General features: G+C 27.5%; 2 protein-coding genes across 51 annotated transcripts in view; one reads left to right on the plus strand and one right to left on the minus strand.

Moving 5' to 3' along the window:
• LOC114119934 (longitudinals lacking protein, isoforms A/B/D/L-like) overlaps nt 1-20,322 on the minus strand; it is a 196,408-nt gene extending 176,086 nt beyond the window's left edge. For 48 of the 50 annotated variants that reach the window (XR_007605552.1, XM_050205779.1, XM_050205723.1 and 45 more), the window contains exons 1-4: nt 19,979-20,321; nt 19,701-19,890; nt 17,753-18,518; nt 17,596-17,688 (exon numbers count right to left, since the gene is read on the minus strand). Coding sequence is in view for 49 of the 50 variants with exons in the window: in XM_050205779.1 (XP_050061736.1) it covers nt 17,596-17,688; nt 17,753-18,518; nt 19,701-19,877 (1,036 nt within the window). In the remaining variant the exon portion in view is untranslated. Of the gene's footprint in view, nt 1-17,595; nt 17,689-17,752; nt 18,519-19,700; nt 19,891-19,978 lie in introns of all 50 variants that reach the window. The other 2 variants (XM_050205564.1, XM_027981714.2) reach the window with 2 other exon arrangements.
• LOC114123424 (longitudinals lacking protein-like) lies at nt 1,520-5,035 on the plus strand. The gene is made up of 2 exons (XM_027986427.2): nt 1,520-1,926; nt 2,059-5,035. The coding sequence occupies exons 1-2, from the start codon at nt 1,684-1,686 to the stop codon at nt 2,323-2,325; spliced, it is 510 nt and encodes a 169-aa protein (XP_027842228.1). The 5' UTR covers nt 1,520-1,683; the 3' UTR covers nt 2,326-5,035.
• Nucleotides 20,323-23,654: the final 3,332 nt, after the last annotated feature.

Below are 23,654 nucleotides of genomic sequence, written 5' to 3' on the forward strand. Positions count from 1 at the left end.
AATTTTACCCATGTTTGTATTTGTTAGTTATTATTTTGTTATTATGTATAATATAAAAATTATTATATTATACACATAATTAAATGACATGCATTAACCAATTTAATCTACCTCTTTTGATATGACCAAGAAATGCCCACTTCTTTCGTCCCCCCTCCATTAGACTTAAACCGTTACCTATTTCATAATTGAATTGCAATTATTTTAATACCCATTTGCAATAAACGTGCAATGCATATATTTATTTTATTTCAATATTATTTTTCAGCGATTTTGCTTGTACATATTCAATTTTTATTTTGTTAAATTATAAATATATATTTTTTTTTCGAATAAGTTTTTTTTCAAATTCATTAATACATTTATATTTTAGGTATTTGTTTTTTTATTATTATTATTATTTTATTTTTTTTTTTTTTTTATGATTATTATTTTTATTATTATTAGAAAAGTATTAATTGATTTTATAGTATTAACAAACCAAAACAAATGAAAATGAGTCTTCCAAGTGATAATTAAGCTATTAGAACAAGTTGAGATATATTTTTTTAATTGTAATCTCGTTCCCGTCCCAATTAAGATTATGCATGTACATTGTAATCTTAAACTTGAGATATTTACTTAAAACAAATACTATTGTATACAAATTTTTATTTTGTAAAATTGTTGATGTATTTTTTCTACTTAAGAATGTTTTATTTTATAACAGTATTAAGATGACAAATTATTTGTTAGTTATATGTCTTGTATTATACAAATGACCCAAAGTATTATGGATTAGTTTTTAATGGTATTTTATTTATTTGATAAAAATATGTAATTAAATTTTTATTTTAAGTAATATAATTGTTGGGTTATTTTTTTTGTTAGCCTGAAACAACTTATAATTTTGGTGGTTTTGTAAGTTTTTTTCTTTATAGATTGTACTTACAAGTTTCAAATTATTGTTTTGACTAGTATTCAAATTTTACTTAAAACAATTATTTCGTTACATTTACCTGAAACATGTAAATATATATTTAAATTGTTATTTATAATTTATTTTTTTTTTATTTTAATATTATAAATGATCCCTGTGTATCTTATTATTTTTATTATTTTTTATGTTCTTTTAATTAAAAACATTTACTAATTCACATTTTTTTTTACAGGTGTAATGTTAATACAAGCTAAATCATACAGTAGGTCAACAGCATAATCATCACAACAATAAATCATTATTCCACTCATAATGTACATTAAATAATCATTTCTTTTCTTATTTATAGACAGCTATAGTTAAAATGATATATTTTGACTATTGACTTTTTGTATACTTTTTTTTTCTCCTCTTGTCATAGTTTTTACTTCTAGAATATTAAATATTTATACAGCGCTGGATCTAAATTTAAAAAAGTTCAAATCAAGAGTTGAATGTTCAGTAATGACAAAAAATATTACTAAAATTGATAATTTATTTCCTTACCTATCTGTTAAATAAAATAATACATGTATCTTTTAATTTAACTGGTAGGTTTCTGTATTAGTAGTTCAGTAGTATTTGCAATAATCTTATTAGTATTTATTGTGAAATTGCTTATACTTTTCGCACGCTCTTGTTTCGCACCTGAGCATGTCTCTAGCTTCTTCTATCACCACTGCTCCTCATATTAACAACTGGTGGTTGCAGTTACAGGCGATGAAATGGCCACAATCACTGCCACACAGCGTGTGGTGAATAATCATCTGACCAATTTCAATTATCATCATTTGTCAAGTGTAATTAAATACTTGAATAATCAGCAACAAACTCCACAACAACCACAACAGCCGAAAACATGGACAACAACCAATGCATTGTCAATATCACAAAGATATTTTGAGAAGATTGCCCCAGCATCTGTTGGCATTCCTGCATTAATGAATCAAAACTTTTATGATATGCAGGTATAGTATTTGTTATTAATATTATATCATGGAACTAATTGATGTAATAGTTTCTAATACCTCTTATATAAATATATATATATTTATATGCGTAATGATAAAATAGTTCTTGTAACAAAACATTTCTCATAGGATTCTGGTTCAGATGCATCTGGTCACGACGGCTATGGAAGACATAGAAGACATAATAGGGACAAGGAACCTATATTTCAATGTCCTGATTGTGACAAAAGATATCGCTCTAAAACAAGCTTAAGTCTACACAAACGTCTTGAGTGTGGAAAAGAACCAGCCTTCCAGTGTCCATACTGCCCGCTCAAAACACATCAGAAAGGTAACCTGCAAGTGCATATAAAAAAGAAACACAACGATCACGGAGAACTTAATAGGACTTATTGAATAATTTAGTTAAACTACATTGGTCAGATAACATTTAAAGAGATGATAGTGCCATCCCCCTGGGTCAGAACTTATAATTTAACAGAATTACATAAAATAAATTCAAGTCTGGTTCTAAACCTCATTTGTATAAACCATAATTCTTAACTTTTATTATTTTTTACTTTGTTAATTAATTTAGATTAATTTTTAAATTTTTGATCAATAAAAACAATTTCAATTTAATAAAAAAATAACTTAAAAACATCAGTAGATTTATTTTTCTTGGATAAAAAGTTATTAAATCTCATTTTAATTTCAAAACTCATCTTTTATTCCATATACTGGAACATCATGAAAACAGGGTGTTTTTTTTCATATTTACATATGCTCCTCAGTAGATAACTTAATTTATTTAAATTTAGATTTCTGAATCTTGAATAATTAATTATATCAATTTATGTATACGGTATTATATAATGTAAGTGACTGATGTTCTGTTCTTAACAAAAATGTGTTACTACACAGAACACAAAATATTTTAACTTGACCTGTAATAAAATAGCTAGGCCCCATCTGTAACTAAAATAATTTATCCAAATCAAATCATATGTATATAATATATTTTAAAAACAAATTACAAAATATGTATTCTTTTAATATAAGAGTATTTACACTCTTGATAATAATTTATTTTATGGACCAAAATGTCTGCATATCCGAGTTTCCATACAACAAAATAAAATATGTGACCATTTAATATTTTTGTGGGTTACATAATTAATGACACATAGGTACCTCCATGCCGTCCATGTAATCATGTATTATAATTTAGTTCATACCAAAGTTTTTTTTAATTATAAATGATATATTTATCATTAAGCTAATTTTTTCTTTATGACTGTAGTATTTTGTTATAATATTATAATACATGTTTAAAAATAGTTTATAATAAGCCATTAATTTTACCAAAGTTACCTATCTCATACTAAGATATTTATATTACAAAAAAATTTACAAAAATGTGCCTTACACTTGGCTGCACGTGAATTACTGTTGTAATTGATATTCCCCGGTTTTTAACACTTTCATTTCTATGAGGCTCATAGTGGGTGGTAATATTATCTCTTTAAATGCTGTAATAGAATAAAACACATAAACATTACTTTCCAAAGAATATAAAAATTATAATTTTTTCATTTTAAAAATGCAATGTTGCTCTCTCGACTTAAGATCTCCAAAGATATATATATTTGTATGAAAATATATATATTATTAAATATTATATAAAAAATTTATAAAAGTTTAATTATTAGCAATAAGAAACAAACTGTCTGAATGTAAAGTCTATATAAAAAAAAAATCTACCTCATATTACTACGAGTAGTTAATCCGTTAATGAGTGCAATTTTTCCTATTTTATAAAATGTAACTATGTATAAAAAAAAGTTATACGTCTTGTTCCTAGTTACTTTTTTAATATTTATTTACATATTCATCTATAGATATATATATATATATAAATTAACATATTATTATTACTATTATTATTTTTTTTGTAATTTTATTTTTTGTAGTACATCTGTCTACCTCATTAATAGCTTTAAAAACAAAATGTACAAACAATATTACTGTTCTTTTTTTTTTTTTTTTTTTTTACTATTATTTATTATTATTTTTACATCACTTATTGCATTAGATATTAAGCCATCAAGACTAAACCAACACTTGAAGTACAAATTTGCGATTGCAGGAATTTATTCAAATTAATAATTTTAATGTATTTTGTAGGGTATAATATTCATCTAGTTAGTTTAAACAGGGGTTCTTTTTCGTGTAGCTACACATTATTTTACTAGACTTGCCTATATGATTTAGAACCTTGCATAAGTTTTATTTTTCCGGTGGTAATATTGTTCCTAATACCAAGAATATTTGTTATATAATTCCTACTATAGAGGAAATGGGAGGTAATAATCTAGAAACAATATTATGATATTATGTTTGCTTATTAAAATAAACACTAGATAGAATTGTGTGCGCAGTGTCATTCTCAAAGCAATATATTTGTAACTTAGTTGGACATGAGACTTAGACAAAAGGCAATAACTTTATGTAGCAAATAATTTTAATATCTAAGCCCATTCAACAAATTTGTGTTAGAATTATTGAACCCCATATTATTGGTTTTTTTTTCTTTTAAAAAAATCGCAATCATTGAAGGTACAACATTTAATTTAATAATAATCAACTTAAAGTACAAACAAATTCTAAATAATTAATATGGTTCAACCACAATATTGTTATGTATAATATGTATATAATGTAAATGGATAAATTCTTAAAATGTTTTAATTTTTTTTTTCTTCTTTTTTTACTTTATTTTGTAATAACGAAATCTATACCACCCACCTCAGTACATAAGATCATAAGATAACATTTAATTTTAATTTTTTTTTTTTCTACATAGTTCCTATTTTTTAGACAAACTATGCATTTTACCTTTTTATATTTTTATTTTTATCATACAAATAGTGTTCATTTTAGTAGAGAATTATTATTTTCAAACATCTTCAAATATGTAAATCTTCATGTACCTGATGTTTTGCATTTAATTAATAGGTTACTAGCACTCACAATGTTTCCAAAGGTGTTTTCCTTCCAATTATAATATTATGTACAACAATTTTATGTGTAAGCATAAATACTTGCAATAAGTGTTTTTTGTATGCATACTGTGTTAAATATTTTTATTTGTTTTATAAGCACACAACACATCATAAACACATGAGCAGTATTATTTAATTTTCTTCGTCGTTCTTTTATATACCTAACCTTTATTTGAATTTTTTTTTTATTATTATAATTTATGAGATCAAATATATTATTTATTTAGAAAATATGTGTATATGTTTTGTGCACTAAATTTAGATGCTTAGTTTTGATAAAGTGTAAGAGTAGTATAATGCAATATGTTGTAATTTAAAAACAAATTTATATATAAAAAAAAAAAACACTTGTCATTTAAAGAAAACTAATATTAAATATATTAGTTTCTGAATAAAATAAATTGTTTGTGTTTATTTATATTTTATGAAATTATAAAGTTATTACAGGTATATTAATTTAATCTTGTCAAAGCAATAAACACTTGATTTGCCATAACTTCAAAATATTGTTTTACAATATACAATATACAATGACAATTAGAACTTGTACTATAAACTGAATAAGTTTATTGATAATTGTTAAAAAATATATATTTATGTTTGCATTTCACAACTTGTAATTTACCAAAGGTATGTCACTACTTTTAATATTAGTTTAATCTAATTACTCTTCTTGTTACTCTATATTTTGTCAAATGATTCATTCATGTAAGTAACTATGATTTTTTACTTAGTTATTTTAAGTGACTTAAGTTATAATAATTATGTGGTATGTGGTGTCTTGTATTGAATTTACGAGCTTTTTGACCAGATCATAAAATACTCAGAGAAACAGAAAATTGCAAAGACCATTAAATATTTTAAAACTAGTTTAAATATTCTGAAGATTTCATAAATTGAAAATGAAAATTTTAAATAAGTGGAGTTTTTTTGTAGTACTTGAAAATATAATTATTTGAGGAGCAACCATTGTTTAATTATTCAATGTCGTCAAAATTAGAATTAAAATCGCTAAAATAAAATGTATGTGACTTACCGAATATAAATAAGTAGTTAGTTATCAGAAAAATGCGTTAGAAAATTAATATAAACTGCAAATATTATTGTTAATCTAGTTTCAAAAATTTTAAAAATATATATTATTATAATTTCGTATTTTATAGCATTTAAATATTATACCTTTAAATATAATACATTACATTACATTTTCATATTACATTTTAATATTATTATTATATTAGACGTATAATAGGTTATGAATGTTAGATATGTTATGATAAAATTATTCTAACGAAATTCGAAAATCGAACACGTCTGTCGTCTGATCTCCACCGACCACCACTCAGTCCACAACAACTTCAGTACTTCACCATAATCCATAACTAAAGAATCATAGAAAATATATTAAGAAAAAGGCTTTCTAGTTTGTAAGATCACGTTTTTTTGTTTGAACTTATGATACCTAATTCGTATAACATTTTCGAGTCACTATATACGATAGTCTCGATTCTCCTGATAAATAACCGGAAATTTAATCCACGAAAAAAAAAACCGTAATAAAAGTGATGTTTAACACATATTAATAACTAGGTACATGGGCGCCCGCAGGGGGGGATGGGCCATGACCTCCGCTTTGTTGACAATGTTTGTATACCTATTACAGTATTTTACCTAACCTAACCTAGCATTTTACAATTATATGTATAATATACACCTAGCTTGCCCCCCCCCCCCCCCCGGAGAAAATTTCTGCGGGCGCCCTTGACTAGGTATATAAATTAAAAATAACTTAGTTATGTTTACAACTACTTACCACGTATTCACGATATTTCAATGTTTAATATTAAAACAGTCAAGTTTTTTAGCAATAATAAATTAGTATTAGGTACAATGTCAATAATATTGTATAAAAAGAATTATGTATAATATTAATATTTTGTTGTTACATAGTTTTCGATTTTGAACATTTTGGAGTCTTGTTTTTTTTTGCAGAGCAAGTAATATTGCACGGTCTATCGACAATTAATTTTTTATTTTGGTAACTTATGCTCAAACTGATTTTTCTATGATACATACAGACATTACAAACTCAAAATTGAATATCAATAGTTAATAATATCATAGAAATATACACCATTATATTATTAATCATTGTCCCAATGGCCCATTTGTCCACCTTAATTTAATTTTACAAAATCCCGTGTGGGATAATTTTTTTATGATACTGGTGTCTCAGTTGACAGAAAAAACAAAATGTTAAATGACTTTATTTGAACTTTAAAATATCGAATAAATGGAACTAAAATCGTGTATTGGTCATTGAAATAGTAATGGCACGCAAACGGTTATTCATTCACGCATATCACGCACAGTGCCGGATTAACCTATAAACAAATTAAGCATTACTTAAGGCCCTCGAAAAAATTCTGCCCGTACATTTTTTAGATTCAAAACGAAGCGATGAATGTATTGATTTTACAGTGATGTGTGTTTTTTTGAGTTTGTCTATGTACAGCATAACTTATCAAAATAATGCTTCATTTTCTAAGTTCGAGGGTGGTTTCCAATGGCAAAGTGAATATCCTTGGTGTATTATAGAGATCAAAAGTAAAAAATTTCCAACAGTTTTCAAAAAAAACGAGAAAAACAAAAAAAAAAGTGACGGAAAAACGGGAATTTTTATGCAAAACCATTTTTCGATTAAATCAATTTTTTATATGGTTGAAATTCAAAAACTAATCACTGTAAATACTTGAAATTTTCACCAAATGTTTATGTTAGTGTTATCTATATATAGTTAAATTTTCAAAAAAAAAAAATCGACTTTTTTTTGAGTTATTTATAGTCCACTGAAATTTTTACGAAACCTGTCGAAATCACGAGAATTTGCAAATAATTTAGAAGTTGAAAAATCATAAAAATGTTTGTGTTAAAAACTAAGGATTAAAAATACAACACTAAATTGACCATAAGTTTTCCTCCAAGTATCTATAGAGAAAACTCGAAGCATCAATATAAAAAAAATTTTAAATGCGTTTGAATTTTAAATTTTTACGAAATATCGTAACGATAACAATTTATCCTCAAATGATTTTAAATATTTGTTATTATTCAAAAAATATAAGTCATAGATACTTGAAAAGTTCACCAGTTATTTAGATTGGCATTTTCTTTACATGATTTCATTTTCATTTTTTTTGAGCTATTTATAGACAACTGAAATTATCAATTTTTCTGAAAAATTTTAATAAAAATAGGTACTTGAAAATTTAATACAAAGTTTCTCATATAATCTACTCTTATAGTGATTTAAAAATTTTAAGAATACATGGGCACAATTTTTTTTTAGTAGCATTTGAAGTTCAAATATTGACAAAAATTCGTCAAAATCATGAGTATTCGCAAATTATCGTGTAGGTATAATTCATAACAATTTTTGCATAATTAGCTAAGAGTTGAAAATTTAATACAAGATTTTTCATAATAGTTTAGCTTACAATAATTATAAAAGTACTTAAATTTTGGTGTATTCAGGGCATTAAAACATAAACCACCTTTTTCACCAACCACTGGAAATTATATCCTAGGCTGACAAATCATCTTCATTCAGAATCGTTTTTCGTATACAATGATAACTATCATTGGATTCAAATTTAACACTCTTATAAAATATAATAGTGATCCACACGGTACCTAATGTACAGCAGAGCGGTACCACTTAACCGCTTTTTTTTTATCTTAAGTTCAATTTTTACGAAATCCTATGTACCTATAATATATAGATATAGTTTAGCATTCAACTATAATTTAAAAATGTGTTCATCACGATTTTGACACATTTCTTTTTAATTTGTAGTTATCACCTTTTTTACTAGCCAATTAGGCCCGTCTGATTTATTTGCTTAAAGCCCGTGAAACACTTAATCCGGCACTGATCACACACTGTCGTTTTCTACTAGACCCATTTTCAAATTAAATAAGCTCAAAAAAAAATTAAGTCTGGTTTATACTACACCGAGTTGAGTTGAGCCATGTTCTTTATATTTAATCGGTAGGTACCCACGATTTATGTTCCTAATTAGCAATTAACACTTTACCCACTTATAATTTGAATATACCTTTGTTCAAAACAACACGGTACCTACCTATGATTGAAACATTGGAAATCCTTCTTTAGCTTTAGTAGTAGGAAATTATCTGAGTGCTGATCATATAACGTAAAGTTGACGGGATGATTGCTTACAATCAGTGGCGATTGCTAACTCCAAATGATCATAATGTAAGTACCTATCATAATATATTTAATTTATGTATACCCAGTAATTACACAAATTTGTATTTATTTATAAATAAATAAAAATTAATAAAACTTCTTATACTCGTACACATAAATTATACAAATCATGACGTAACGCAAAACAATGAGCATGCCTTGGTTAATACCACAGCTGCTAGTGTCTTGGAAATTAGTCGGAATAAATGATCAAGATACACAGATAAATACGACAGAAAAAGATAAAAAAAAAAAATTATTGATCATATTAACTAGGCAACTGTGGCCATTAGTTACAATTTAAATTGGGTTAAATTGGTTAAAGTACCTATTTATAATTAAAAATGCTATCATACATTTTACATAATGTTTTTTTTTAAATACGTAATATGTTATTAATGACAACAAAAATGTTACTAGTTTTACTTATTACCTATATGTTTGTATTCTTAAGCATGAGGCGCATGCTGACCATTCCAGGAGAATTCGTCACTGCTTACAGCTTACAATTACACTAGTTAAGTCAGAAAAAACTTCTAGGAAGCTGATTAAAATTTACTCAAAAATATGTCGATAGGTTATTAATGTAAAAATAATATGTTTAGCTGTCTCGCAGTTTTTGGATTATAAAATCGATGTCATTATCTATATTAGATAGATGATAGATATACATAATACAACATAATACATTTTATATTGTGTACTTAATATGATCTTCAACGTATTTTTTACATAACATCTATAAGTTACTAGATACTTACAGGTATCAACATCAAGATAAATACCATTGATACCAATACCTATAATAGATAACAATAATTATTTTGGTCTTTCACACTTCTATACAGTAGGTATAAGTCTAGTTTTTTATTTTTATTTTTTCAAAGAGAGATTAATAATAAAATATTAATAGTGTAGATACCAACTTACTACCTACTTAGTAATTAAATATTAAATTAAAATTTATTAGTTATGTATTTTAATTTTTAATAAAATAAAACTATAATTATTCATTTAATATTTTATATAATAAAGTAAATAGGTACGCATTATCAAGACTAAATATAATGCACATAACTTGAGACATATTTATTAAAACATTAAAACTAGGGAATATCAAATTACCCATGTGAAATAATAAACATAAATACCGTACATAAATATGTGTATGAAAATTGTTTAATATAATATAGATGAGTATTTTATTAAAAAAAAAAAATAGATAAGTACCTATATTAAAAATACAGAAGAATATTTTTGATAACATTTAAGCGGAAAAAATGTATTAATACTTAACGAATTTGGCTAATATTCTAAAATATATAGGTATTTATTCAAATATGCAATAAATAGAAAATCACTTATATAGGTAGGTAATAAAATACAATGAATAAAAAATATTATGCATTTGAATTTTGAAATAAAATGGATAAATGAAATATGTCGTTTAAATCTCAGGATGAAATCTATATCTATGCAAATCTTTTAAGGTCTTAATTCCATTTAGTTATAATTCACTTGCCCATAACAGTAAACAAAGGTAAGCCTGAAACCATATCGATATCATATATTATATCATGACGCATTTTAATTTCTGGAGTAATTGCATTATTATAGCTTATTTTTCAATTTTATTATTATATCATGTATAGAGTATGGACACAATAAGTTTATTACACAATTGTGTAATGCCTAAACAGTTGTTAATACTTATTTATAAAATACAATATCAATTAATAAATACTTAATTATACACATTTGGTATTATAAGTTATAATAATAATTATTTATAGAAAGACAGGTGTATTTATAATAGGGTAATTTAGAATATAAATCAGTACTTAATACTACAACTGTTTCAGCTTCATATTAATTTGTTCGAACGGAACTTGAAAATTTAATGAGGCTTTAATTATTTAAATTATGATTGTTTTTAATAGTGCAGCCATGTGAAGACATTCCGTTTTAAGGGTACGAGATATCTATATATACGTCCTAGATATCGTTATTATAGCAAAAAGTACTAATTTAAGATGTTATTATATTAAATTCTAAGTAATCATTTGTGCCGTGTAGTAAAAACTTAGTAGTTTTTGGACTGAAAAAAGATTATTATTAAGGCTGGGATTTTGATGCAAAAGCATCTTTTTTGCTGGTGTTTTGAAACGTTGGTACGTAAATATAAAAAGTATTTTGTGTGATATTGATTATTTTAAAGTATTTTATTTTGCGTTTTTCTTCAGAATTAACCTAAAATGTATTTCTGGGGTGTTTTAATGGTTTTTAGATTATTTTTATAGTCTTTAAAGAATTATTCACAATTTGTTCATAAAATGAACGAAAATTGTTGAGATTAGAACTTTCGGCAAACTGTTGACTGTAAGAATAATAAATTATATAGCTCAATAAGTTATTGTCAATAATAATTTTATCATAGCTAGGCATCGATAAATATTACTGAATTAGTAATCAATTTAGTACGTCCAGAATTAAATAAATACAATTTTTTCCAATTTTTAAGCTGTAATAAATATAATTTAAATGCATTTTTAAGTTTTTTGTCATTTCTGCATTTTTTGGGTTTTTTAGGGCATTAAAATCTCAGCACTAAATATTATTCACATTTTTTTTTTGTATTAATTTGGTTTCTATAATGTTTAATTTTAGATTTTAATCAGAGTGATGAATTTATTGATATTACAATGATGGTTGTGAAGTACCTAGTTAACTAAAGCTGGGGTAAAGTTTATTTATCCTGTCAATAATAAATGTAAAATCTTAAATGTTGGAATATTTTGAATTTAAGTAAATTCTTATCGATTCATTTTTGAGTTAAAATAGTTGAAATACTTCTAGTAGGTACCTATTTACTATTCTTCACGGTCCATACATAATAATATAGTAATAAATAATCTATAAAAACATTAAAAAAAATAAAATTAACATGTGTGCACAAAACCAGTTTTTGGGTAGATCGTGGTTTTTTCAGCTTTAAAAAATATTGAGAAATAACAATTTTAACTCAAAATCGAATCGATAAGAGCTTAGGTACTTATACTTTATAATACTAATTATACTTTATTGAATCATTGATCATGAGAAATGAAAAACTTTGCCGTGTCAAAAACCTTGGTTAATTTTAATACAATATTGCTCTTAACTAGTATTAAGTAGGTATGTAGTAGTTCGTACTGAAATCTTATACATAGGTATATTATATTATACCTAACCTAAGTATAGTTATTTAAGACATTTGAAGTTCAAATTTAGACGAAATTAAATGTTTAAATAGTTCATAATGGTGATATAAACTTTATTGAGTAAATTGTTATTTAAATGTATTGTTTACAGAAACTTATAGTTATAATTTTTATTTAAAATTTTCACTGCAATTTGCAGATTTTAAGCTTTTTTAATGAAAAAAAAATTATTAAGAACTTATTCACTTTTTTGCGACAATGAATCATTAATTAATAATAAATGCAACATCTTCGGCAACATTTCATAATAATAGTAATCAACTAAATTATATCATTTTAAAACTATAAGTATAAAAAAGTGCTCAATAGATGTGTTAAATTTGAATCCAATGATAAGTAATCATTGTATACGAAAAACAATTCTGAACAGATAATAATAATAAGTCAGCCTAGGATATATTATATTTTCCACTGAGTGGTTTTAAACTGATGTATACCAATCAAGTTTCCATGACTAGTAATTTCTAACTATAATAAAAATCTAAAATTATATCATTATAAATACCATGGAATACTTATGTAAATACCTAATCGTTATTTTACACATTTTTAACTACAAAATTAATTACAAATATCCATAATTTCTATTAACGTGCGTACGTGTTCTAATAATTTTTGAATGGTTGACTCTAAGAACTTTGTATTCAAATTTCAAGTATTTTGTCCCGCCAACAATTTTATCGATATTAATAATAAAAAAAAACTAAACAAAAACGAATATTTCAAATGCCTATAAATAGCCTTAAAATAAGCAAAAATTTTGAAAAGAAAATTAAGTAAAGAAAATTCCAATCTAAGTACCTAGTGAAAATTAATAAACGCTTAAAACAATAATATTACGACTAATGATTTTTTTTTTAACAACAAAAGGAATAACATAATATGATAAAACTGTAAAAGATACCTTGTATTAACGAAAATTCCAGTTGTCTACAAACACCTCAAGAAAGTCAGGATATTTTGAAAATTGAACCGTGTGGCGTGTATACTATATATACACAGACATTTGATGAAAATATAAAGCATTTACAGTGATTCGTTTTTGAATTACTAAATAAAAAAAATTGAATTTGTCGAAAACTGGTATTACGTGAAAATTTCCGTTTTTCTATCATTAAGATTTATCGAGATAAATATAATAGGGTACGCTAACTGAATCGGTATATCCCGGCCATCACCGCCGACCATTGGAATACAATAATCGATTTTTAGTAGGATACAGTGATTTTTTTTATATAACCTTTTTATCTATAATCTTTTGTATTTTTTGATTGGGCAATTCAAATATAAATTGATATTGTAAAAAGTAATTCTAATACAAAATTTAATCTTTTACGAACATAATAAAATAGTGTTGTATAATGGTCCTATGAAGTAGACACGAAGTACAGGGCAGGATTATGGTCATAATTTAAGGGCTATTACTTTTATTGAGGCCTTTTCACCTAAAACCATTTCCTTTTTTTCATCCGATTTATTACTGTGGCCCCCCTCCCCCCATGATCCAAGCCTGACGAAGTATATCCGTTCATAAATAATATCCATTTCAAAAGTATACATTTGAATACATGCATTTTGATCGTTTCGCGCGAACGAATTTAAGTACAAGTGTAACTAAATAAAAATTATACCGATGTAACAAGTTCTTTGGAATCGGTACTTATTAGCAAGTGTACCGATTGGATCGATAATTACCACCACTAGTATATACTTTATAAAATTAAAAGGCTAATATCTTATTCGGAAATAAATCCCGCGGAATGATGGCGATTTTATTTTTTTTTTGTTTAATGCGCAAAATTGACACCAGTTTAAAGAAAGTAATCTATAATAAATTAAAAAAATTTTTAAAAATGTACCTATGGCAAATTACTATAATATTATAATATATATCAATATGGACAATAATTCTAGTAGGGCTTATACAATACGCATTTTCAAACCTTATCAGTAAATCCAAATAAAAACTATTATAAAATTTACGATAATAAAACCTAAATATTAAATCTTAAGGTTAGTGTCTACTAACGCGTTGCACAGTTAGTCATCTAAGACCTTGAGATAAACGATAAAAAAATTTAAAAATGCATTCTATCGTAAATTATAATAAAAATAACTATGTTAATTATATACCTTATTTTAAATAATTTTACTATTTAAAATATAATTAGGCTCATTAAGAACCCACATATAAATAAATAATAAATAATTCATGGTAGTAAAATTACTTATAAACACGATAGTTAATATATATGTATGAACACTGTAAAGTATATACAATTCCTATTTATAAATGAAAATTTAAAACCCGCCACGATAGCTATACAGCGTTTGTAAGATACAAAAAAAGTTTTAAAGTCTTGCGGATAATTAGTTGTAATATGTAAATGTAAGAGTGAACAGGTAAGTTTTTGAACAAACCATATGAAGAATAGGGAAGTGTATATATAAAATTTATGTTGTAAAAAGTAGCACTCATAGAACATTAACTCAGACTCAAAAAATTTTAGGATTATACGCAACCAATCATTTAATTTCTACGAACAATTTTCTAAATTTTTCCCAATAAGAATTTGGATATAATGTTGTACTATATTTCATTTGGTGAAAAAAATCTAGTCTTTTAACACGAAATTTTTGAGAATGTATTATTGCAATTAGTAATATATCTATTTAACAAATAATAAGATTTGAAGAAAATAATTGAAATATTAAAAAAAAAATATTGGTAAAATGGATATAACATCCTTAAATTAGGGAGGAAAGTACTAATTAAAAATGAATCCCTGCATATTTAAAATTAAAAAGTTAACAATATTATAAAATTAATGATTCTAGGTCAATAACCATTTTACTTAAATAAGACCATAATAAATAAAATCGTACTATGTGAGACTCCACATGTACCAATTGCTTAAAATATATAGCTTAATATAATCACTTGGATAAGCAATTATTGTGAAACATATTATCTAAATAAATGTTAAATTTTGAGATTAACTTATTACACTTTGCTAAGAGCATCGACTAAGAATAAAAATTTTAAATAAGCACTATTTATTTAAATTGTATAGAAATAACAAATTCTTATTAGGTACACTAACAAAATTAACACTGTCACGTGCCAATAAAAATTAGATTAATCATGATATCAACAGAAAGATTTATCATAATTCAATTGAAATGTGCTTTAAATCGGACCAATGACGTGGGAAGTACTGTAATTGGTAAAAATTTTTAAGATTTTTGCTATCAGTTAGTTGATAACAATCGCCATCGAAGTCGTTACTCGCCCACGTCACCATTATAATTTTTCAGTTACTCAGAAATTAGTTCAAAATTTAACAATTCTTAAGATGTTGATAAATAGAAATATAATATTCACTTACCTTTCGAAGACAATATTATAATATAATTATCGATGTATATGGAATCCACGTGGATTATAAATTTCACATATTATTACTATCCTCTCCTCTACCATCTTTACTCACAGCTCTTAATATTATTATAAATTCAAACATCTCATTCTTTTCATTGTACACTTCATATGGATAAGGGATAAAAAAAATAATCACAAACATATCAGTATTTAAACTGAATTAAAATAAATTCTTGTCAATCTTCAAGTACCAAAATATTACCAAGTGAACTTATACCTACACTACTAATGGACTGGTTTTGTTCCCTACTTATGCTAAGAAAATAATGAACACATTAAACAAGGCCCTGAAAAGGGCCTTTTAAATAATTATGTAATAAAAATATAATAACAATTATATCTAAAAGAAAAGATAAGAAAAAAAAAGGATATACAGGAAATTACAGAAAGAGGTGTGGAGGATCCCTATTTACCAGTTACCTTATACTTACCTTCTCTCGGCAATAAATTTGTGATCCTTGATTCTTCATCTTTACAAATGATTGATTACGATTAATTTAAAAAATTAAGTGATAATTTAATTTGTTTTTATTTTAAAAATAAGACACTGTAGTTAAAATTTGTTAACAGACATGATAAAATTTTTAATCTTGCTTGGTTAACTGCACCCCAACCCCTTACTGCAGCCATCTATTTTCAAACTCCCTCACCAAATGAATATTAATTTGTATATATGTTATGCTATTATATATATATATATAAATGGGAATATGTCAGATCCCTGTAAGGAGAATGAAGTTCAAATTTTTCTCAGGACCCACAGAACCTATATAATAACAAAACAAGCTCAAAATCTCAAGTTCATGGGTCCAAAGAGAAAAACTTGGTTTTTAGTTGATTGTAAATTGTTAAGTATAGTACAATTTTAAGTAAATATGACGAAGTTAAAAATAGAATTACTACAAGGAAAGCAAAGGATACAAAGAGACAACACAATTTGCCACAAAAGAATAACTTACGAGCCTCCTTTCGCTCTAGTACAACTTTTGACAAATTGATTGTTAATGTAAAGAAATATAAGGAATAAATAAATAAATGCATATTAATCCAAACAGAGATCTTTAGAGGGGATCAAAATATTAAAAATTCAATTAATGAGCAACTCACCATTAATTAATCTGTATAAGATTCCTCATAATATGACCTACTTAATGAGAAAAATATTTTTCTCAATAGGCTCTTAGTTTATCACAAGACATTAAGGAATAGTTAAGGCAAAATTAAATAATAAAAAATATGTACAAAAGAAAAATAAATAAATGGTTAGCAAATGATTTCCTACACCGCAGGTTACTAAATAACAGCCAAAAAGTGCCCAGAAAAAAAAAAAAAAGTACCATTCAAAGCTCAAACCGAACCAAGGCTGGGTCCAAATGTGAATATACATTCAATAAATGTCAATAAGAAATATCACATGTGAACCTTACCTAAGGCTCTGCCATAGCTATAATTCTATCATAATAATTGAAAAAACTTGGTGAACAGAAATGTAGAATAAAAAAATTATATTTGCATAGCTGATCAACGCTGTGATCAATATTCAAAAATTAAAAATTTCCACCAAATTTTTACAATACTCCCAAACATACAACCCATCATTTGAAAGGCTATGTGTTTAGAAGCCGTACAATTTAAATCGAGTCTTACCTTGAGTATCCCTGTGAGCTCCAACTGCTTCTTGTGCATTCATAAATACTTCATCCGTGGTTTGATTTCCAGACATTGGCCATTGATTAAAACCTAAACAAAAATATACAATCAATAACCCACCAAATAAATTTAAATCATGATTTGTAATGCATACTTTGGTTTGAATTGTCATGCGATGGTCCAGCTCTAGACATATCCATACTATTGTCCATATCATCATCATCATCCAAAGTCAAGTCTTCTATACTGTCTTCGTTGTTAATATCTTCCAAAAACTCAGTCTTAGGTTCAATCAGTTCACCAGTCGGTTCGATCTTTGGTCCTGCCACACCTTCAGCAGCTGATGCATCGTGGTTATTGATGCGGCTGTTATCAGTCTCATGATCACCGTCATCCAACGGCGCACCTTTGGTTATGGTGGCAGGAATGTTAGGAACACCGACGCCGCTTAGGGCTCCGGACTGAAGGGGCGGTACATCACAGGAGTTGCTTGTATCAATATGACTGTCAGGATCGTCACTTGTTGACGGCCTGCGCTGGTTGCGCCTGCGTTTTCTAGTAGGTGAGGCACTATCATCACGAGACCTGATGTGTGGACTTTCTGGCCTCCTCTCTATCGTTAAACCCTGTGCTACTGTAGATGGACCACGTGTGACAGACTGTTGAATTGGTTTTCTAACTGGAGTGGCGACAGGTGCCTTGACCGGTGCTGAAGAGGCTGTACTGTCTTCATTGCCACCGCCATCAGTCAGACCCTTGATCTGCAGAGATTCTGCAGCTTTCAGGAACGTGCTTAACTGGTCTTGGGAAATGTTGACTTCCCCCCTGTACATGTAATCCATCATACTTTTAAGTTCTTGGAACTTCACATCTTTGAGTATGACAATCGGATGCTTTTCATAATGTTGGCTTAATAAAAGCTGAAAAAAAAAATAAATTCATTAAATAAACTGAATTTAAAAAAGCGATTAACAAATTAAATAATCAAAGACATGAATGAATAAAATTAATAGAATAAATAACTTCATAAGTGGTTCCAAAATATATATAATGTAATTCAAGTGAAAACTTAAAGATTTTGACATTTAGGTAGTTAAAAAAATCTTTAAAAAAAAAGATGTTACATCATTTGGGTAGACAACAGAACATAATTAAAATATTTTTCAATTTAATATTGTTCTTGATTGTCACTAACTGCCATCAATTATGGTAATTGTAAAATAAAAATCTATTTTATGATGCTATAAAAAAGTCAATTACCAATTAACTGGTTTTTATCATTCAAGAGAAATGACATTAATTTCATTTACAAAATATTAAAAAAGCAATTTCAAGAAGGGGGTCCAGACCCCGTAGAATCCTCTTTGCTTGATAGTAAGATGGAGAATTATGAATATAAAAAAAAAAATTGAAAAATAAATACAGTAGAACTCTGGATTATCCCGACTAATTAATGTTAAGGGTGGGGTCCGGATAAACAAATATCCAAATGATTGACATATGACATATCAAAGCCCAAAGGAATAATAGTATGAATATAATGTATGTACTTATGTGTTTATTATTAATATGCATGTAATATAATTTAAAAACCGTAACAATAAACAAAAAATGTTATTAAAATATTTAACTAAAACAAAATAAGCCTAAATTATAATATATATTTTAAAACTTAAAAAAGCCGACTTTCTTTTTTTTCTCGTCCAGATGATTAGCGTTCAACCAAAAAATTACTTGATTTTGAAAACAAATATTAAGTATTATTTCATAAGTAGTTTGTAGCAGTTCAATTTTGATTTGATAAGAGAAATGTATAATATATCAATATAATAGTAAATAACTAGGATGTCTATCATACCTACGCGAGCATTAGATGTACGATATTCGAATTGCTATAATTACAAAAATTAAATTCGGTGATATCATATCAATGATTAAAGATCATGACAAAATGCGGAATACGAACACGGTAGATATCTCGGAAAAATGGACAAATAAATTAACTACCAATATATCTGTATTAACTGTCAATGGAGCAAGATTAACTTTTAAATAAAAATAAATGCTCACACGATGGACAAGTAAATAATGTAGTTTATTACCTCTAAATATGGGCTGCATGCCGACAACACGACTTTGTGGGCCTTCAGATATTGTCCCTCAGCCGCCAACGTGCAATCGACCAACGTACCGCTCTCCAGCAACGTGTCGAAAACGCTGATCAACGTACTTTGGTGGTTGTTCCAGCGCAGACAAAAATGTTGGTTGTCTCCCGCCATGCTTATCACAGTCCTATAGAATTAAAAGAAAATTATAAAAAATTTTTCAAAAATCTTCTTAAAAACATAAGAGAACAAAAATAATAAAGCGTTCGACTCACCTTAAAATTTAAACATTTACAAAATTTAATTTATTGTAAAAAAAAAAAATTATCGTAACAACGAATAACAATGCGCGTTTTTTATTGGTTTAATACTGAGTAACACTTTATTAAGTCATTTAAAAAAAGAAAAAAACAAGTTAAAAAATAAAAAGAATTCAATAAATAAATAAATACTTGTCAAGTTACGAAACGTGCGTATGATGCGAGACTGTGAAGTAATGAATTAAGAATTATTATCATGTATGATGTTTTAGCGGGGGTATTTGATTTTTTTTTAAGTGGCGGAGCAGCGAGAACAACCGTCCGGCTTCACATCAAGTACGAAACAAAGCAAATGCTGGGGCCGGGTCCGGGTCGGCAGTCGCTGAGCGGTGCGCAGAACGTGAATTCTGGCTCAATGCGCATTGGCCGCCGAACGCAGTACGGCCGGTCTCGTGTTCTGTGACGAAACGGAGTGCGTCCGACACCAAAACGGCGACAGTGCACGTCGATGGTACTAGGCCGTCGGGGCTCGCGGGTGGCGATCGGTCGGGCGGCCAGTTGAGTCAGGAACAGAACACGGCACCGGCGCCGGGTGTGGCTTGTGGCAGCTGCAAGTAAGCCGGTCCACCACCCGCCAGTCATAAGGTCGATCGTCTGCATGGTGCGGGGCGGGGACGGGCCGTTTGCCGGCTGACGGAACGATGTTCGGCACAAAGCCAGAAACCAACGAACGGACGAAAGCGTTAGATTTAGCTACGCCGCTATAATATATTCCCCCCTCGCCCGCCTTTCGGTATTTCATATAGCCGCCGACGCCTTATTGCTTGATCAGACCTAATATATAGAGTTCCACAGCGGCGGCCATGCGTGGTAGAAAGTATAAGTACTATTTGACGATCAACAGAATATTGTTCACAATAATAATTATTCATAATATTTTCTAGTCGTTTTTTGCGTTCCGCCTAGTACATAACGGCCGTTGTTGTTTTTATCATTATTTCCCTCCCGATAACGTTCGCGAGATTATCGTCGAATGCCGAGGCCGTTTTCCTCTTTCGCAATTCCCACCTCTAATATTAAGTTCAGCTAATACTTCGGTGCGACGGTTGTTGCCAATAATATTAAGATTTACGCTCTGTAACGACTAACATTGCTCACGTTTTCCTTCATATTTACCCGGTTAATAATCTTGTAGTCTGTCACGTGGTTTTTGATATATTATAATGATATAATACATTGTTAAAGAAGACATCTGTAACGTTTAAAAAGTAACCTCTCGTCCGAATAATCAAAAAAATAAGTCTTCATTTATTGATTGAAATATTATTTACTATCCGCAACCCGCTGGACGATATATGGACTAGATTGGTCACCTTCATAATTTTATTCTCTGATAATAATTAGTCTCCGGCTTTTTTTATCATTGAACATTCTTTAAAATATTTTCATTTTTCAATAATTTAACACTTTTAGAATAACCTTGCATTCAGTTTTTAAGCTTTGAAACAATATTATATTATAACAATATGTGTATTTTTAACAAAAAGATATATATTAAAAATATGAGTCGTTTTGATTAATTTTTTCCAAGTATGAACTTCATTTACATAACTTTATGTTAACATAAAAAAAAAATTGGGACTAATTATTTTCGATATTTTATTCAAACTTTTTTACATACAAAAATATCAGTTAGATGGTAATATGATAATGTTTTTTTACGGAATTTTTTGAAACCTTTAAGCGACAAGGAAATAAAATATATTGTTTTTATTTGTAATAGTTTTGATAATAACTTCAAAAGATGATCATTTGTATAGAGTTTCAAGATTTTTATCAATTTTAATTATTATAATATTTTACTTAAATTATTTTTTTATTCGACGATATTATATTATGATGTTCATTTTTATTTTTTTAAAACAAATAAATTTATTATATTCTAAACGTATTATATTATTGAAAATTTATTTTAAATAACGTTTAATGATAAAAAAATATTTTGTATTTAACTATTAAGCCGTGGACTAATTGTTGAGAGTATAAAATTATGATGGGGACAAAATTGTCCGCATACGATATTTTTTCACGAAGACCATTATTATCCTAGATTCCCGCAACCCCGCTGAACATAATATCCGAAAATCGGTAAAATAAATTTCGAAAGGTTTTATCCTCGTGAAGCGTTCGTGTGGTTTTTCACGGGTGACGGCGACTAGTTATCCTTATCGTACATAATACTATGTATTATCATAGCCATAGGTATAACTTTATTACATTATAAATCTTATATTATTTTCCTTTCCTCTTCGCGCATATTTTATGGTTGCCCTAAACGATTGGACTGACATCCTTTGATTAATTTACTATTACATTATCGCACCACAAACGCGTTTTATAATCATAAATTAACATTTTTTACTTTTATCACCAGGACATCAACTATCACGCATTGTTATAGCATTTTTCGTAAAATAGCGAGTTTCCGTCATTGATATGATAGGTACAACGTAATTTTGTAATGTTGTAACAACAATGTCAGTACATTGAGTTGTTTCCAATAGATTAACGGTTACTTGAGTACCGTAGAAGTGCGAATTGGGACAAGTGGGTATGTTGGGGGCGTTGGGGTACAAATGTCGTTTTTCTTTATTATCGCCGCTACACTGGTCGTAATCACTTTGTAATCACGTTTGATAAGAATATAGAAACTTAACAACATTTGACACAAAAATCAATCAGTGGATCGAATAGAACGTTCAAAACTTAGTTGAAAATATATAAAAAAAAAATTTTTAAAGATTGTATTTTTACTTGTATCAGTATTTAGTATTACAAATTGATAATTTTGATAACTCTTTCATAATAATATGTAAAATATTGTAAGAAACACAATATTTAAATTTATTTTGCTTCGTAAGGCTCATATGAGTTTTTCTGCAAAATTAAATCACAGAATAGATTTAAATAGTTGCCCCAAGATTCCCCCTTTTAATGGTAACCCATACGATGATTATTTATTAAGATATAGGACGTCAAAGTCAAAAATTACCCAAAATTAGGAACTATGCATTATATATATATCAAGCGCGGATCCACGGTGGGTTAGAGGGGCCATGCCCCCCCTCCGGTAGACTGGTGAATTGAAAAAAATGTCTATTTTCGTCAGCTAAAAAAATGCATTGTTTTGCCGATAGCGTTTTTAGCGAAATTTTATTCAAGATGCTCCCTTCCCTTCTTCACACCGTAAATATCTTCTGGATCCATACCTGATACTACTTGATATATTATGATTCTGTCATAGTAAATTATGATAATAAATCCATTGAATTTTACACTGATCGCATGAGGTTACTTGAAAATAAATATTTGTCATTTATTGAACAATAATTATTTTAGGAATCAAAATTCTTAGATATAGATTATAGTATTCAAATGAGATCACATCGATTCACATGAATTATGTATTTTTTTAAAACAGTATGACAGTATCGTCGATTTTACTAACGGGACTTCAGGAAAATCCAAAAGAAAAACATTCATGACTTTTTTAGTGAATTCAACGCAGTTTCAAAAAACATCAAGCAGAATGTCGAACTTAATCATAAATAACAGTAAACAATATTGCGTACCTACCTAAGTAAACTGCTACCTAATCGTAATTTTATATGAGAATATCATATCCATATGA

The sequence above is a fragment of the Aphis gossypii genome, chromosome 1 (genome assembly GCF_020184175.1).
Source record: "Aphis gossypii isolate Hap1 chromosome 1, ASM2018417v2, whole genome shotgun sequence".
Classification (NCBI taxonomy): domain Eukaryota; kingdom Metazoa; phylum Arthropoda; class Insecta; order Hemiptera; family Aphididae; genus Aphis; species Aphis gossypii.

What these genes read in the sequence shown, in the direction of transcription:
- LOC114123424 (XM_027986427.2), top strand. Translation starts at nt 1,684, where the DNA reads ATGGCCACAATCACTGCCACACAGCGTGTGGTGAATAATCATCTGACC. An exon ending in AAAACTTTTATGATATGCAG is followed by an intron (nt 1,927 to 2,058) that starts GTATAGTATTTG and finishes CATTTCTCATAG; the next exon opens with GATTCTGGTTCAGATGCATC.